The sequence below is a fragment of the Cetorhinus maximus genome, chromosome 15 (genome assembly GCF_964194155.1).
Source record: "Cetorhinus maximus chromosome 15, sCetMax3.hap1.1, whole genome shotgun sequence".
NCBI lineage: Eukaryota > Metazoa > Chordata > Chondrichthyes > Lamniformes > Cetorhinidae > Cetorhinus > Cetorhinus maximus.
Window position 1 is genome coordinate 63994330 of NC_135893.1, and position 16088 is coordinate 64010417.

The 16088-nt window shown below is 42.0% G+C and overlaps 1 protein-coding gene across 1 annotated transcript in view; it reads right to left on the reverse strand.

The window, feature by feature from the left end:
• natd1 (protein NATD1) overlaps positions 1-16088 on the reverse strand; it is a 32078-nt gene that overhangs the window by 3277 nt on the left and 12713 nt on the right. Inside the window, exon 2 of the mRNA XM_078558570.1 lies at positions 10520-10638. Coding sequence (XP_078414696.1) covers positions 10520-10638 — 119 coding nt within the window. The remainder of the gene's footprint in view (positions 1-10519; positions 10639-16088) is intronic.

Here is a 16088-nt window from a genome sequence, read left to right on the forward strand (position 1 = left end):
ACCTTTCACTTCTGGTATTATCCTTGTAAGTCTTTTTTGTGCCCCTGCCAGATCCTCTATATCCTTTTCGTAACATGGAGACCAGAACCGTGCAGCGTACTCCAAGTGTGGCCTAGAGGTTCTATACACGTTTACAAAACTTTTCTGTCTTTCAATTCTATTTCTCGAGAAATGAACCCTAGAGCTCTGTTTACATTTGTATGGTCTTGTTAACCTACATTGCTTTTTTCAGTAAGTTGTGAAAGGGCACCTCTAGAACAAATTACTCTAACTTGCATGTCAATGTCCTTGTGTTCTGTCATTTTCCCCAATTCTACTGTATGACATCCATCACTAGAAATTTAACAAGGATGCTCTTTAATGGAATTCAGATTCTGAAGGGCAATATGGTCCTTAAATGATCAATGTATTCAAATAACAGCTTAATTTTTGAATATTTAATGAATGGCCCAAGGTAACTCTTAAGAAACTGTTTATGTTACAGGAATTTTCCTTCAGGAAAAATTTGACCTAGATTTACCCATCAGCTCTTTGGTGGTTTCATGTCCTGAGAAAAGATACCAAATGGCAGGCATCGGGTATCTGCCTAGAACAGTTTCATACTTATTGGGTTTATTAATTACAAGCTTATCAAAGCTGGAAAGGAATGACTTCAGTATCTCATTCCTGGGTTTCTGAGGACAGTCAGATTTTTATTAATTCCTGCCTCTTCTATTTTCTCCCTCCTGCTCTTTAAAGGTGTTGACTTCATAGACTTCAATTCAGAATCTCATCAGCCTATATCAGCCCTAGAAGACCTACTTCACAGCTTGGTGAAGCTGTAGCTCAATGGGATGCACTCTCACCTCTCAGTCAAGAAGGTGTGGATTCAAGCCCCACTCCAGAGACCTAAGCATAAGATCCAGGCTGACACTCCAGCGCTGAGGGTGTGCTACACTGTCAGAAGCATTGTCTTTCAGATGAAACATTAAACTGAAGCTCTACCTGCTCCCTTACGTTGTTTTACAAGCCTGGGACAGACCAGGGAAGTTTCCCCAGTGTTCTGAGGGCTCCCTTAACCAACAACACTAAAAACAGACTATCTGGTTATTATCTCATCATTGTTTGTGGGAGTTTACTGTGCACAATTTGGCTGGTATGTTTCCTGTATTATAATAATGACTACAGTTCAAAAATGTACTTCATTGGCTGTAAAGTGCTCTGGTGTGATCGCTGGTCATGAAATATGCTATATAAATGTAATTTCTTTAATTTATCCTTCAAGAAAAATAAATGAAACTTTTCCCGCATCAATATTTTGCAGAGTTATGATGATCTAAGATACATCGTGTGAAAGGTCGGTGGAAATAGTTCAATAGCTTGCAAAAGGAACTTAGATAAATATTTGAAAGGAGCAATTTGCAAGGCTATGTTAAGTGGATAGCTTTTTCAAAGAACCAACACACACAATTATGGGTCAAATGTCCTCCTCCTGCTTGGTAAGATTCTATGAAACTATTAGTAGTTTTGAAACCATTCTTTGGATCTCACTCTGCTCAGCATTGCTTCTTTAAGGAAGCAACTTTGAGTGGATAACTTGCCAGTCAATAAACAAGATCCATATTGCCCTCAACGCTCTCCCTCTCTCACAGGCTCATCCTCAGACACACGCATACAGACACACCAGTTGAGTGGGGTTAATAAAGAGCATTTATTTCATAGACCAGATTTCTGCCATTACATAAACCCACATTGTTTTACATTTGCCCACTGAATGCAGCCCACCCTGAATGCCAGCAGAACACTGGTATGGGTTCTGCAAAACTTCCAGGGAATTCCGTGAACATGCAATTAAGCTCCAAGTTGCAGCGATATATTCCGAGTCAGGTTTAACTATTCTAGAACTTCACAGTATTTGGTGGGGCTGGTTTGGTTTTGGATTTTTTCCACTTTTTCCAACTAATTCCTGAATGTTTTCCTTTGACCACTGGTTTTCGAGAATTCCTTTTTCTCTTACCATTCCACTTTGTTTTAAATCGGGATGCATTATACTGGTCAGGAGTTAATGGCGTTTATATTTCAGTGCTCTGGACCAAACATGGAGGAAGCAGGTCAATGACAACAATGGTGACAGCAACAGTCGCAGCTTGCATTTACATAGTGCCTTTAATACAGTAATGACCCCAAGGCGCTACACAGGATCGTTACATAGGGCGATATTAAGGACAGGTGATCAAAAGCTGGGTCAAAGAAATTGGTTTTAAGGAGTATCTTAAAGGAGGTAGGAGAGAGGGAGAAATTTTAGAAGGGGATTTTACAGCTCAGAGCCTAGATGGTTGAAGGCAAGGCCGCTAATGGTGGGGCAAACGGAGGGGTTGGGGGAGTGCAAAAGAAGACGGGCTTGCTGCACAGGTAAATGTATAAGATCTTGTGGCAATGTTCAAAGTTGGGTGGGGTAATTCCCCTGCTGTGTTGGCTAACATTCCTCCTTGGATCATTACCATCAACAAGATTAACTGGTTCTTCATTTCAGTTGCAGTTTGTGGAACCTTGCTGGATACAGTTGGCTGCCATGTTTGCCTACTTAGCAATCACACTTCCAAAGTAATTTATTGATTGTGAAGCATTGTGAATGTCCTGATAAAGGAGCTAAATAAAGACAAATTCTTCCTTTCTAAATAAAGAACTAGCAAAAAGGCACATGACAAAGAATCCTGTAACAGGATAGCTGAAGCCCTTTTGAATATCTGGATTATACAATAGCTGAAATAATTTTGACTCAATACAACTTCCAAAGTTACCTTGCCCCTTACCTTTGAGAGCAGTCAGGGCCTCAGTGTAACATCTCACCTGAAAGACAGCACCTCTGACAGTGGAGCACTTGGTCTTGTACTGCACTGGAGTGCCTGCCCAGATATTGTGCTCAAGTCTCTGAAGTGGGGCTTGAACCCACAGCCTTGTGACTCAGAATTGGGAGTACAGCCGACTGAGCCACAGCTGCCATATGGTAGGACTAGAGTAAGTGACTCATTCCGTGCCTATTTCCTGGTCCTGAAGTGCAGTGTTAAATAGCATCTTGGTAAATAGCTTTGTGTAAATGGTCACATTGATTGAGATCTGTTTGTCAGGCCCAAGTAATGAGCATTAATATGTACAATTATTCTGTAGGATTTGGGAACAGGAACATTAGTTCTACACACTGGTATGATTTCAACTGGGTTCCAATATGATTAACATTACAAGCTGGATGAAGCCAGGCAACTCTTCTTGGTAAAGTGAAATTCGAAGCAGAAAAGAGAGAACATAGGAATTGGGAGCAGGAGTAGGCCACTCGGCCCCTCGAGCCTCCTCCGCCATTCAATAAGATTATGACTGATCTGATTGTAACCTCAACCCCACATTCCTGCCTACCCCCAATAACCGTACACCCCTTGTTAATCAAGAATCGATCTAGCTCTGCCTTAAAAATATTTGAAGACTCTGGCCTGAATTTTCCCGTCAGCGATTTGGGGGCAGGGCCTGCTCGCCAACAGGAAAATGACACGGGATGACATCGGGAGGAACCCCCGACGTCATCCCAGTCCCTTTAAATTTTTAGGAAGGCGGGCGGACAGCGAAATCAGCTGTCCGCCCACCGACCTGTCAATGGCCAATTAAGGCCATTGACAGAGTAATTAAGATAATTAAAGGCCCTGCCCGTCCAACCTTAAGGCTGGCGGGCAGGCCAGGAGCCCCAGCGGGCTTCTGATAATACATGAAACCTCATCCACTGGCGGGATGAGGTTTCATGTCTGTTTTTAAAAAACTTTAATACATTTTATGTGATATTTATTAACATGTCCCATCTCGTGTGACATTGTCACATGAGGGGCACATGTTAATAATTTTTTAATTTTTTTATTTTTAAAGTTTTTTGGACTGTCACTAACCTCCCTGAGACAGCACTTTGCCTCAGGGAGCAGTGCGCTCATTCGCACTCATGCATGAAAGAGTGCACTTTGACAGGTGGGGAATCCCCCCCCCCCCACCACCCCACCCCGCACAGGAAGCAGCCGCTGGGTGGGCCTTAATTGGCCCGCCCACTCAAAATGGCAGCGGGCCCTGTTTCGGTGGCGGGGGTTGGCTGTCCACCCACCGCCGAGCCGGTGGGGCCCGCACGCCCACCAAGGGCAAAATTCTGCCCTCGGCTTCCACCACCTTTTAAGGAAGAGAGTTCCAAAGACTCACTACCCTCAGAGAAAAAAAATTCTCCTCTTCTCTGCCTTAAATGAGTGGCCCCTTATTTTTAAACAGTGACCCCCTAATTCTAGATTCTCCCACAAGAGGAAACATCATCTCCACATCCACCTTGTCAAAACCCCTCAGGATCTTAAAGGTTTCAATCAAGTCGCCTCTTACTCTTCTAAACTCCAGTGGATACAAGCCTTACTTGTTCAACCTTTCCCCATAAGGCAACCCACCCATTCCTGGTATAAGTCTAGTAAACCTCTGAACTGCTTCTAATGCATTTACATCTTTCCTTAATTAAGGAGAGCAGTACTGTACACGATACTCCGGATGTGGTCTCACCAGTGCCCTGTACAACTGAAGCATAACCTCCATACTTTTGTATTCAATTCCCCTCTCAATAAATGATAGCATTCTATTAGCTTTCCTAATCACGTGCTGTACTTGCATACTAGCCTTTTGTGATTCATGCACTAGGACACACAGATCCCTCTGAATCTCAGAGCTCTGCAATCTCTCACCATTTAGACAACAAACTTTTTTATTTTTCCTACCAAAATGGACAATTTCACATTTGCCCACATTATACTCTGCCAGATCTTTTCCCACTCACAACCTATGTCTCCCTGTAGCCTCCTTATGTCTTCTTCACAATTTATTTTCCGACCTATCTTTGTGTCATCAGCAAATTTAGCAACCATTCCTTTGGTCCCTTCATCCAAGTAATTTATGTAAATTGTAAAAAATTGAGGCCCCCCAGCATTGATCCTTGTGGCACACTGCTCATCACATCCTGCCGACCAGAAAAAACCCATTTAGGCCAACTCTCTGCTTCCTGTTAGCCAGCCAATCTTCTGTCCATACCAATATGTTACCTCCTACACCATGAGCTTTTGTTTTCTGCTACAACCTTTAATGTGGCATTTTAGCAAATGCCTTCTGGAAATCTAAGTACAGTACGTCTACAGATTCCCCTTTATCCAAAACGCCTGTGACTCCTTCAAAGAACTCCAATAAATTGGTTAAACATGATTTCCCTTTCACAAAACCATGCTGACTTTGCCTGATTGTCCTGAATTTTTCTAAGTGTTCTGCTATAACATCTTTACTAATAGCTTCTAATATTTTCCCTGTGACAGATGTTAAGCTAACCGACCTGTAGTTTCCTGCTTTCCGTCTCCGTCCCTTTTTGGACAAAGGAGCTACATTTGCTATTTTCCAATTTAATGGCTGAATCTAGGGAATTTTGGAAAATTAAAACTAATGCATAAACTATCTCACCAGCCACTTCTTTCAAGACCTTAGGGTGAAGTCTTTCTGGACCTGGGGATTTGTCAGCCCACAGCTCCAACAATTTGCTCAATACTACTTCCCTGGTGATTGTAACTTTCCCCGAGTTCCTCCCTCCCTTTCATTTCCTGATTTACAGCTATTTCTGGGATGTTACTTGTGTCCTCTATAGTGAAGACCGAAGCAAAATACCTGTTTAATTTGTCTGCCATCTCCCTACTTTCCATTATCAATTCCCCAAACACACTCTCTGTAGGACCAACGCTCACTTTATTAACTCTTTTCTTATTTAAATATCTATAGAAACTCTTACTATCTTTATATTACTAGCTAGCTTTCTCTTGTACTCTAATTTTTCCCTCCTTAATAATCTTTTTGTCATTCTTTGCTGTTCTTTACATTCTTTCCAATCTTCTAACCTGCCACCCATCTTTGCATAATTATATGCTTTTTCTTTAAGTTTGATACACTCTAACTTTTTTAGTTAACCACGGATGGTGGGCCCTCCCCTTGGAATTTTTCTTTCTCATTGGAATGTATATATTCTGTGTATTCTGAAATATTTCTTTATATGTCTGCCACTGAACCTCCATTGACCTATCCCTTAACCTAATTTGCCAGTTTACTTTAGCTAGCTCTGCTTTCACGCCCTAATAATTGTCCTTATTTAAGTTTAAAATACTCGTCTTGGATGCACTCGTTTGTCCCTCAAAATGAATGTAAAATTCAATCATGTTATAAACGCTGCTACCTAGGGATGCCTTCACTATGCGGTTATCAATTAATCCTATCTCGTTTCTCAATACAAGGTCTAGTATAGCCTGTTCTCTGGTTGGCTCCAGAATGTGCTGTTCTAAGAAACTATCCCGAAAACATTCTATGGCCTCCTCATCTACGCTACCTTTGCCCACCTGATTTTTCCAGTCTGTATGTAGATTAAAATCCCCCATGATTATTACTGCACCTTTCTCACAAGCTCCCATTATCTCTTCTTTTATACTTTGTCCCATCGTGCAGTTACAATTAGGGGGCCTGTACACCATTCCTACGAGTGACTTCTTGCCTTTATCTTTTCTCCTCTCAACCCGAACCACTTCTACATCCTGGTTCCCTGAACTTAGGCCATCCCTCTCTAATGTGCTAATGCCATCATTAATTAACAAAGCCACCCCTCCAACTTCCTGTCCTTCCTAAGTGTCACATACCCTTCAAATTCAGGTCCCAATCTCTGTCACCCTGTAGCCATGTCTCTGTAATGGCTATCAGGTCGTACTTATTTATTTCTATATGCGCTATCAGTTCATCTGTTTTGCTTTGAATGCTACGTGCATTTAGATACAGAGCCTTTAGTTCTGTCCTTTTATTATTTTTGCAGCATCTAGCCTTATCTGCTGATTTACTCTTAGATTTGTACTCATTGTCCCTTCTTGTCACAGTCTGTTTATCGTTTCCCATATTAATACCTTTCCCTCTTGCCTTGTCTCTACTCTTTGCTTTACCACATTTTCCCAAATTTGATCCCTTGCCCCCACTATTCAGTTTAATACCATCTCTACCTCCCTAGTTATGCAGCTCACGAGAACACCAGCCCCAGCACAGTTCACGTGTAGACCGTCCCAATGGTACATATCCCACTTTCCCCAATGCTGGTGCCAGTGCCCCACAAACCGGAGCCCACCTCTCCCACACCAGTCTTTGAGCCACGCGTTCTCTAATCTTTTTTGTCCTATGCCAATTTGCAGCTGGATCATGTAATAATCCAGAAATGATTACCTTTGAGGTTCTGCTTAATTTGGTGCCTAGCTCCTCACATTGACTATGCAGAGTTTCCTTCCTCATCCTGCCTATGTTGTTAGTACCACATGGACCACGATCACTGGATCCTCCCGCTCCCACTGCAAGTTCCTCTCCTGCCCTGAGCAGAATATACATTTACACAGCATCTTTCATGACCTCAAGCCAGTCAATGAAGTACTTCTTAAAACTTTGATCACTGTTGTTATGTTGGGAAATTTAAAAGCCAATTTACACACAGAAGCTCCCAAAATAGCAATGTAATAATGATCAAGTAATCACAGAATTGTTACAGCGTGGAAGGAGGCCATTCAGCCCATCGTGTTTGCACCAGCTCTCCGAATGAGCAATTCACTTAGTGCCATTCTCCCACCTTCTCCCCGTAACCCTACACATTCTTCCTCTTCAATTAACAGTCTAATTCCCTTTTGAATGCCTCAATTGAACCTGCCTCCATCACACTCTCAGGCAGTGTGTTCCAGATCTCAACCACACATGTTGCATGATAAAGTTTTGTTCATATCTCTTTTCCTTCTTTTCCAATTACTTTTAAATCTGTGCCCTCGCGTTCTTGATCCTTTCACGAGTGGGAACAATTTCTCCCTATCTACTCCGTCTAGATCCCTCATGATTTTGAATACCTCGATCAAATTTCCTCTCAGCCTTTTTTCTCCAAGGAAAACAGTCCAAACTTCTCCAATCTATCTTTGTAACTGAAGTTCCTCATCCCTGGAACCAGTCTCATGACTCTTTTCTGCACTTGCTTCAGTGCCTTCATATCCTTCTTAAAGTATGGCACCCAGAATTGGACATAATACTCAAGCGGAGGCTAAACTATTGCCTTATACAAGTTCAACCTAACCTTCTCGCTCTTGTACTCTATGTCCCTATTAATAAAGCCTAGGATACTGTATGCTTTATTAACCACTCTCAGAACCTGTCCTGCCACTTTCAATGACATGCACATATACACCCAGGTCCCTTTGTTGGAGTTGAACCCTTTATTTCCTCTTGTTTCTCCATGTTCTTCCTACCAAAATGAATCACTTCATATTTCTCCACACTGAACTTCATCTTGTCTGTATCCTTTTGAAGTTCTAACCTCCTCACAGCTCACAAAGCTTCCAAGTTTTTGGAGGCAGTGGCATCGTGGTATTGTCACTGGACTAGTAATCCAGAGACCCAGGGTAATGCTCTGGGGACTTGGGTTTGAATCCCACCACAGCAGGTGGTGAAACTTGAATGCAAATCAATAAAAATCTGGAATTTAAAATCTAATGATGACCATGAAACCATTGTTGATTGTCGTAAAAACCCATCTGGTTCACTAATGTCCTTTAGTGAAGGAAACCTGCTGTCCTTACCTGGTCTGGCCTACATGTGACTCCAGACCCACAGCAATGTGGATGGCTCTAGGAAGCCACTCAGGTGTATCATACTGTACCTACACCACGTGGCCTGCAGTGGTTCAAGAAGGCAGCTCACCGCCACCATCTCAAGGGATTAGGGATGGGCAATAATGCTGGCCTAACCAATGATGCCCACATCTGATAAACGAATAAAAAAAAGTTTGCAACTTTAAAATTGTGCCCGGAACACCCATATTTAGTAATATTGGTTAAGGGACAACTATTGCCCAGGAGTAAGTAAATCAGGAGTAAAAAACAAAGCTGAGATGCCCCTTCCCTATTAACTTAGGTTGCATGACATGTTGACAAACCTCCTGGTTTGAGTAAAACTTCCTTTTGAGAAAAAAAATGCAATGACTACGTGATTCCAGCAGAACAAAATTTTTGCCTTAGGCCGACTGCTCAGGCAGTGAGATACAGTTTTCATGGAGCTATCTTAGACAGCCAATACACAACACCCTCTAACAGATGTTTTGCTTTAAGCCATGGCTTCAGAAAATCCTCACACTTGAACAACAAGGGTTACCTTAGCAACCATGCTGTCACCAATCAATAGGGGGCCTGAACTAGCCAATTACAAAGGTCACTACAGTTATGACAACACGAACAGAACCAATAGTTTTTATCTTAATACTTCAAGAATAGGTCACCTTTACTAGGAGATCTGCACAAGCTGCCTTCATCTCACCTCACTTTTCCTGCTATTTCCAATGATTTAATGTGGAAAGGAATACTTTCTCTTTTTTTGGATGGGATCAGTTGCCTTTAAAATTGGTATCGGGGGGAACCAGGTGTCATAGAATTGTACAGCACGGAAGGAAGCCATTCATTCCATTATGTCTGGGTCTTTGAAAGAGTTATCTTATTAGTCCCACTCCCCTGCAAATTGTTCCTTTTAATTCATTTTTCAAAGTTACTCCTGAATCTATTTCCACCAACTTTTCCAGATCATAACAACTCACTGTGTACCACTCATTTCCCCTTTGGTTCTTTTGCTAATTATTTTAAATCTTTGTCCAATGTTTACTGACTTCTGCCACTGGAAACAGTTTCTTCCTATCCACTCTTATCAAAAGCCTTTGTAATTCTGAACCTCTATTAAATCTCTCTTTAATTTTCTCTGCTCTAATAAGATGAATCTCAGCTTCTCCAGTCTTTCCATATAACTGAAGTTCCTTGTCTCTGGTACCATCCTAGTAAATTTCTGCACTCTGTCCAAGGCCTTGTCACCCTTCCTAAAGTGTAGTGTCCAGAATTGGATACAATGCTCCAGTTGAGACCATAGTCAGCAGGTTATTAAGCTTTACATACGAATTAGGAGAAGTAGGCCATTCAGCCCCTTGAGCCTGCTCACTAGATCATGGCTGATCTGAGCGTGGCCTCAACTTCACATTCCACCTATTCCCGTTAACTTTTGACTCCTTTGTTAGTCAAGACCCTATCTCTGCCTTAAAAATGTTCAGTAACCTTGCCTCCACCGCTCTCCCCAAATACTCACAACCTTCTGAAAGAAAAAAATTCCTCTAATCTCGATCTTAAATGGGTGACCCCTTATTTTAAAACTGTCCCCCCTAGTTCTAGCCTCTTCTACAAGGGGAAACGTCCTTTCAGCATCCATAGCATAACTCCCTTGTTTTTGTCTTTTCTTAAAAAAAAGTTCAAGGATCCTGAATGGTTTTGTTTTTAAAACAGCCTAATCAGCATCCTAACACCTTCAGAGATTTGCACAGCTGCTCATATTGTGCCAGCCTCTGCAACAAGTGTGTAAAGTAGCAAACCAAGCCTCAGATGTGATGCTTAGTCCAATGACGTACGCATACCTTAGCCATTAGTTTTGCGATTCCTCTTCCTCTGTAGGCATCAGGAACCTCTGTGTGTTGCAGATCAATTGTTTTCTTTCCAACATACTCGTATAAGAGCACAGCCCGCTCGTGTGAACCTAAAAGAGGAGGAAACAAGGTAGCAGTGGACAATGATCAGCAATGTTTGTGTATTTATGCCATTCACACTATTGGGTGAAAATATCCACTTTGTATAGATCATTTAATTTTGCCCCAACATGCTCTCATGCCTTACTCATAACCCACCAGTTCAAACCACTCCCAAGAGCAGTGCCAGAGCTGGAACTACCAATCCCCTAGCGTTATGCAGAGACAGCCCAGGTTTGGAGCAACAATAATCCACAATTGTGCCTCTGGGTGTTTTTCACAGTTCAAGAGGGCACAGTATGATAATTTTATTAACAAACATTCTCAACATGTGGGTATCTCTAGGAAGGCTAGCATTTATTGCTCATCCCTCATTGTCCTCGAGGAGGGTCTTTTCAACTCTTTCAAGTACATTCACAGTTCTTGGTTTCTGGGAGTGGGACATGAACCCACAACCTTCTGATTCAAAGGCGAGGGTGCTATGAACTGAGCCACAGCTGACACCTCTTGTCCTCGAGGAGGTGGTAGTAGTGGGAGTCATTCTTGAACTGCTGCTGCCTGTTGTCAATGCCTTATCAATTACATTGTTAAGGTTTGTTAATGTCAATTAGATTGTTAAGGGAAACAGGTGATGGGCACTTGAACACACTTAAATAGGGGACATCTGGGACACTGGGTGTGGGTGAGGACATTGGACAAAGTCAATAAACGCTCTTTGCAAAGAAAGGCTCTGTGTCTTAGTTTTGACCTCACCAACCAGCTTGAATCCTGTTAAACACCTGTGTGGTTGTAGAGTTCCCACAGTGCTGTTAGGTCAGGAGTTTCAGGATTTTGACCTAGCGAGAGAGAAAAAGACAGACTTGCACATATATAGCATCTTTCATGACCTTAGGACATCCCAAAGTGCTTTATAGCCAATTGTGCTCTTGAAATCTAGTCATTGTGTAATGTAGGAACATAAGAACACACGAACATAAGACACAGGAGCAGGAGTAGGCCATTTGGCTTTTCAAGTCTGCTTTAACATTCAACAAGATCACAGCTGATTCTCTATCTCAACTTCACCTTCCCACGCTATCCCCATATCCCTTGATTCCCTTATTATCTAAAATTTTATCAATCTCTGACTTGAATATACTCAATTACAGAGCATCTACAGTCCTCTGAGGTCAAAAGCTCCTACCCTTTGAAGGTTGATATTTCTCCTCATCTCATTCCTAAGTGGCCAGCCCTTTATTCTGAAACTTTGAACCCTAGTTTTGGACTCCCTAGCCAGGGGAAACATTCTCCCAGCGTCTACCCTAGCAAGTCCCTTAAGAATTTTGTGGTCCAGTGAGATCACCTCTCATTCGTCTTAACTCTAGAGAATATATGACTAGATACCCAATCTCCTCATGTAGGACAATTCATTCATCCCAGGAATCAGGTTAGTGAATCTTTGTTGCAATCTATCTAAGGAAAAGGAGGCCAAGACCTGGTGTGCTTTCAACATGAAAGATCAGTGATCAATGTCCAGGTTAGGATGGTGTGAGAGTTGAAGGGGAACTTGGAGGTGTTGGTGTTCCCATGCACCTGCTGTTCTCGTCCTTCTAGGTGACAGAGGTCACAGGTTTGAGAGCGATGTTGGAAAAATATATTTTTGCCGAAATCTTACAACAGTGACTACGCTTCAGAAGTAAACATATCAAGGCCCTGAAAGGTGCGGGATAAATGAAAGTTCTTCATTTAAAAAAATTATTTCAGTTCTTTCCAACCCCATTTCCCAACTGCTGCTGCTGCTTGTAACTACTCCTAACAGGAGAGCTGCTGTAATGGTATGTCACACTAGTCTGTCACCCCACTCCCCAACATTCCCATTGAATCCAGAAAATTTTCTCTGATGACATAACTGAGCTCACTCTGGAAACCAAAATATTGAAGAGTGCAAGTTCCAGTTGGTTGTTAATGCTGGATGCTCAGGCACTTTTTTTTATATATAAAGCAATGAAATTATTACTAAAGGTTGTAATTATGTAGGACCATGGCATGAAGATGGAGTGGTTAGCACACCATGTCTGACAAAAAGATGGGCGGTTTCAGTGAGAGATTGGAGAAAGAACTGTCCATCCTTTTGAGACTGGAGACAGGGAAGGGGTAGAGGCGAGCAAGGTCCATCTGCTACCTGCAGATGTGCTGATGGTACTGCTTCCCTTAGCTATCTGGCCAGTGACTTTCTGGCTTACTAACCAGCTGTTTTACAGCCTATTACATAGTGCTGTGAAAGAAATCCAAATGTGGTAAACCTCAGATTCCACTTGTGTGTAAAACCTCTGACAGTCTCAATCTTTTGGAAAAACAATCCTTCTGTTCAAACTATTTGGGTTGGTCACACAACTTAACTATTTTTAGACACAATTTGGACTGAAGCTGCTGCAGGTCATTTTATATTACATATCGTATCACACACACACACAGACACACACACACACACACACACACACACAGGGTTTCCCTGATGCAGAACTAAAGCAGGGATCAGTTACTTAACCATACATTTGCAAGATCCTAGCTTTGATCTCCAATCTATGTTGACTTGTGTGGATGGTGGTAATGGCGAAGACACTACACTGCCTCATTGTTCCCGAATTTAGAAGGGGAGAGAGAGAAATCAGCAAGAGTTCCGGCTGTGATCGATACCCAATGATCCTGCAGGATAGTGCATGGTGCGCCAGCTGTGGCTCTATTGGTAGCTCTCTCACATCTCGACTCACAAGTTCATGGGCTCAAGTCTTACTCCAGAGACTTGACATAATCCAGGTTGACACTCCCAGTGCAGTACCAAGTGAGTGCTGCACTCAGAGGTGCCAACTTTTGGATGAGACATTAAACCAGAGCCCATTTGCACTCTAAGTGGGCCTAATATGTTAATATGGCAATCATCTTGTTAAAACCAATTGTTAGTTAAACGGGTGATGGGCATTAATTATCCCATCTAAATAGAATAAAAAGATACAGCTGGAACACTGTGTGGAAGCTACTAGCTCTGAGGAGTAGTCTTGGAAATAAACCAGCTGTAACCAAGAGACCAGCCTGGATTAATTCTTCCACCACCACCTCTTATTGTGATTAACATGGTAGAAGAGGATGAACTTTAAGCTTTGCTGATTGATTGCTGTATATGAAGATCTCTGTCTCAGTCCTCTGAGGGAAGAGAAGTGTACTGTTGCTAACAATTTAAGTTACGAAATGGTGGAAAGACAGTGCAAAATCACAAGCTTTGAGTATCCATCAATTTTTTTCTGACTCTGAACCTTATCAGCAATGGAAGGCTGAAGTTGAAAAGTGGACCCGGGTTACTGTTATACCCCGGAAGAAACAAGGTGTGGCTTTGGTGTTATCATTACCAGCCAAAAGTAAGATAAGGAGTAAAGTATTTTCAGAGTGGAAAGTGGAAGATTTGGATCATGAAGAGGGATTAAACTGTCTGATACAATTTTTGGATAAGTTCTACAAAAAGGATGAGTAATTGAAAGTGTATGAATCTTGGACGACCTTTGATAGGTTTGGGAAATCAGATGATCAGTCCACGGAAGAATATATCATGGATTTTGATAAATGGTACAGGAGACTACAGCAATTTGAACTTGAAATTCCAGAATCAGTATTGGCATTTAAATTACTGGACTGTGCTCGCATTTCCCATGTTGATAGTCTTTTAGTACTAACAGGGGTTCAGTTCCGGGGGAAAGAATCTCTCTTCGATCAAATGGCTGCTGCCATAAAAAGTTTTCTGGGGAAACAGTCCTTCTCTGCCACTTTCTTAGCAAATGCAAACAACTATGCTGTAAAACCTGTAATATCCTGTAAAAAGGATAGAGGATTCAATGGTGAAAATATTTTGCGGTTGACCAAATATTAGATGAAGATTCCAATACAATGATGGGGTTAATGACATGAGGTCTGAAAATGGTCGTAACCCTAGCCAATTTGAGAGTCGGGACAAAAAGCGTGTCTGGGATGGTGTCTGGTAGATGTTTAAACCCAAAAAATGCACAGGGAATGGTTAATCGGTGTTTTCGGTGTGATTCCCAGTACCATTACGCAATGAACTGCCCACAGCAAAGGAATCGTATTTTTGAAGTGACCCACAAGACGGATTCATCTGAAACTGAAACTGAAAATGATGATGGTGACTGCCATGATGGAATTGTATTGATCACAGAGTTTGAATCTGGTGATGAGTATCTTGATGGTAGATTCCTTCAGCAGTGCAGTTCTGGACAGTGGTTGCACTTCTATGGTGTGTGGCATGGACTGGCTTGACTGCTATCTGGAGTCTCTCGATAAGGCAAAATGACGGAAGGTCAAGGAGTATGAAAGCTCTACATGCTTCAGGTTCGGAGATGACAATACATTAACATGCTATTAAGGAAGCCAGAGATTTCTCATCAAAAAGTTCATGAAGTTTTGTTAACTGCTGAGAATGAGAATTTGGTGGACAAAAAAAGATCATTTGGAAATTACACAGACAGTTTGCACATCTGGTGCCACAGAAACTGAAGACTCTGCTTTGAGATGCAGGATGTGATATGATCTTATTGAACAAATCACTGCTCAGTGTGAAATTTGCTTTCAATATCGCAAGACACCACCACGGCATGTTACAGGCTTGCCACTAGCCAGGGAGTTTAACCATGCAGTGGCAATGGACTTGAAAGTTTGGGATAAGGATAGGGGTATTTTTTACTACACTTCATAGATATGGCAACCAGGTTTAGTCTATCCACTGTGATGCATAGTAAAGACAAAAGGACCATTGTCGATAAGGTCATAGAGAAATGGGTAGGAACAGGATTAGGAACACCAATGAAGTTCCTCACAGATAATGGTGGGGAACTCGCCAATGAGGAATTTTGAGATATGTGTGAAAATTTAAACATCAAAGTTATGCATACTGCAGCTGAGAGCCCATTTAGTAATGGTCTTTGTGAAAGAAACCATGCCTTAATAGATGACATGTTACATAAAACATTAGCTGATCAACCAGGTTGTAAATGGCGAACGGCTCTAGCCTGGGCAGTGCAAGCATAAGAACTCTCTGCAAATGGTTGGGGGGTACAGTCTGTATCAGTTGGTGTACGGAAGAAATCCGAAGTTACCTTTGGTGTTGTCAGATGCTCCCCCTGCTCTAGAAGGGACTAGCGTTAGCTCCACATTTTCTGCTCATCTGAACGCTTTGCAAGTGGGCAGAAAAGCTTTCATTAAAGCTGAGGTTTCGGAGAAAATTCAGCAGGCCCTATGGCACCGCATAAGACCATCAGGAATACAATTTAGACAAGGAGACAAGGCATATTATAAAAGGGAAGGCCAGAAAGCGTGGAAAGGACCTGGCAAGGTTATAGGGAGTGATGGGAAAGTAGTAATTGTCCAACACGGTAATCAAACTGTTAGGGTACATTCTTCACGGTTAATTGGTACTGGC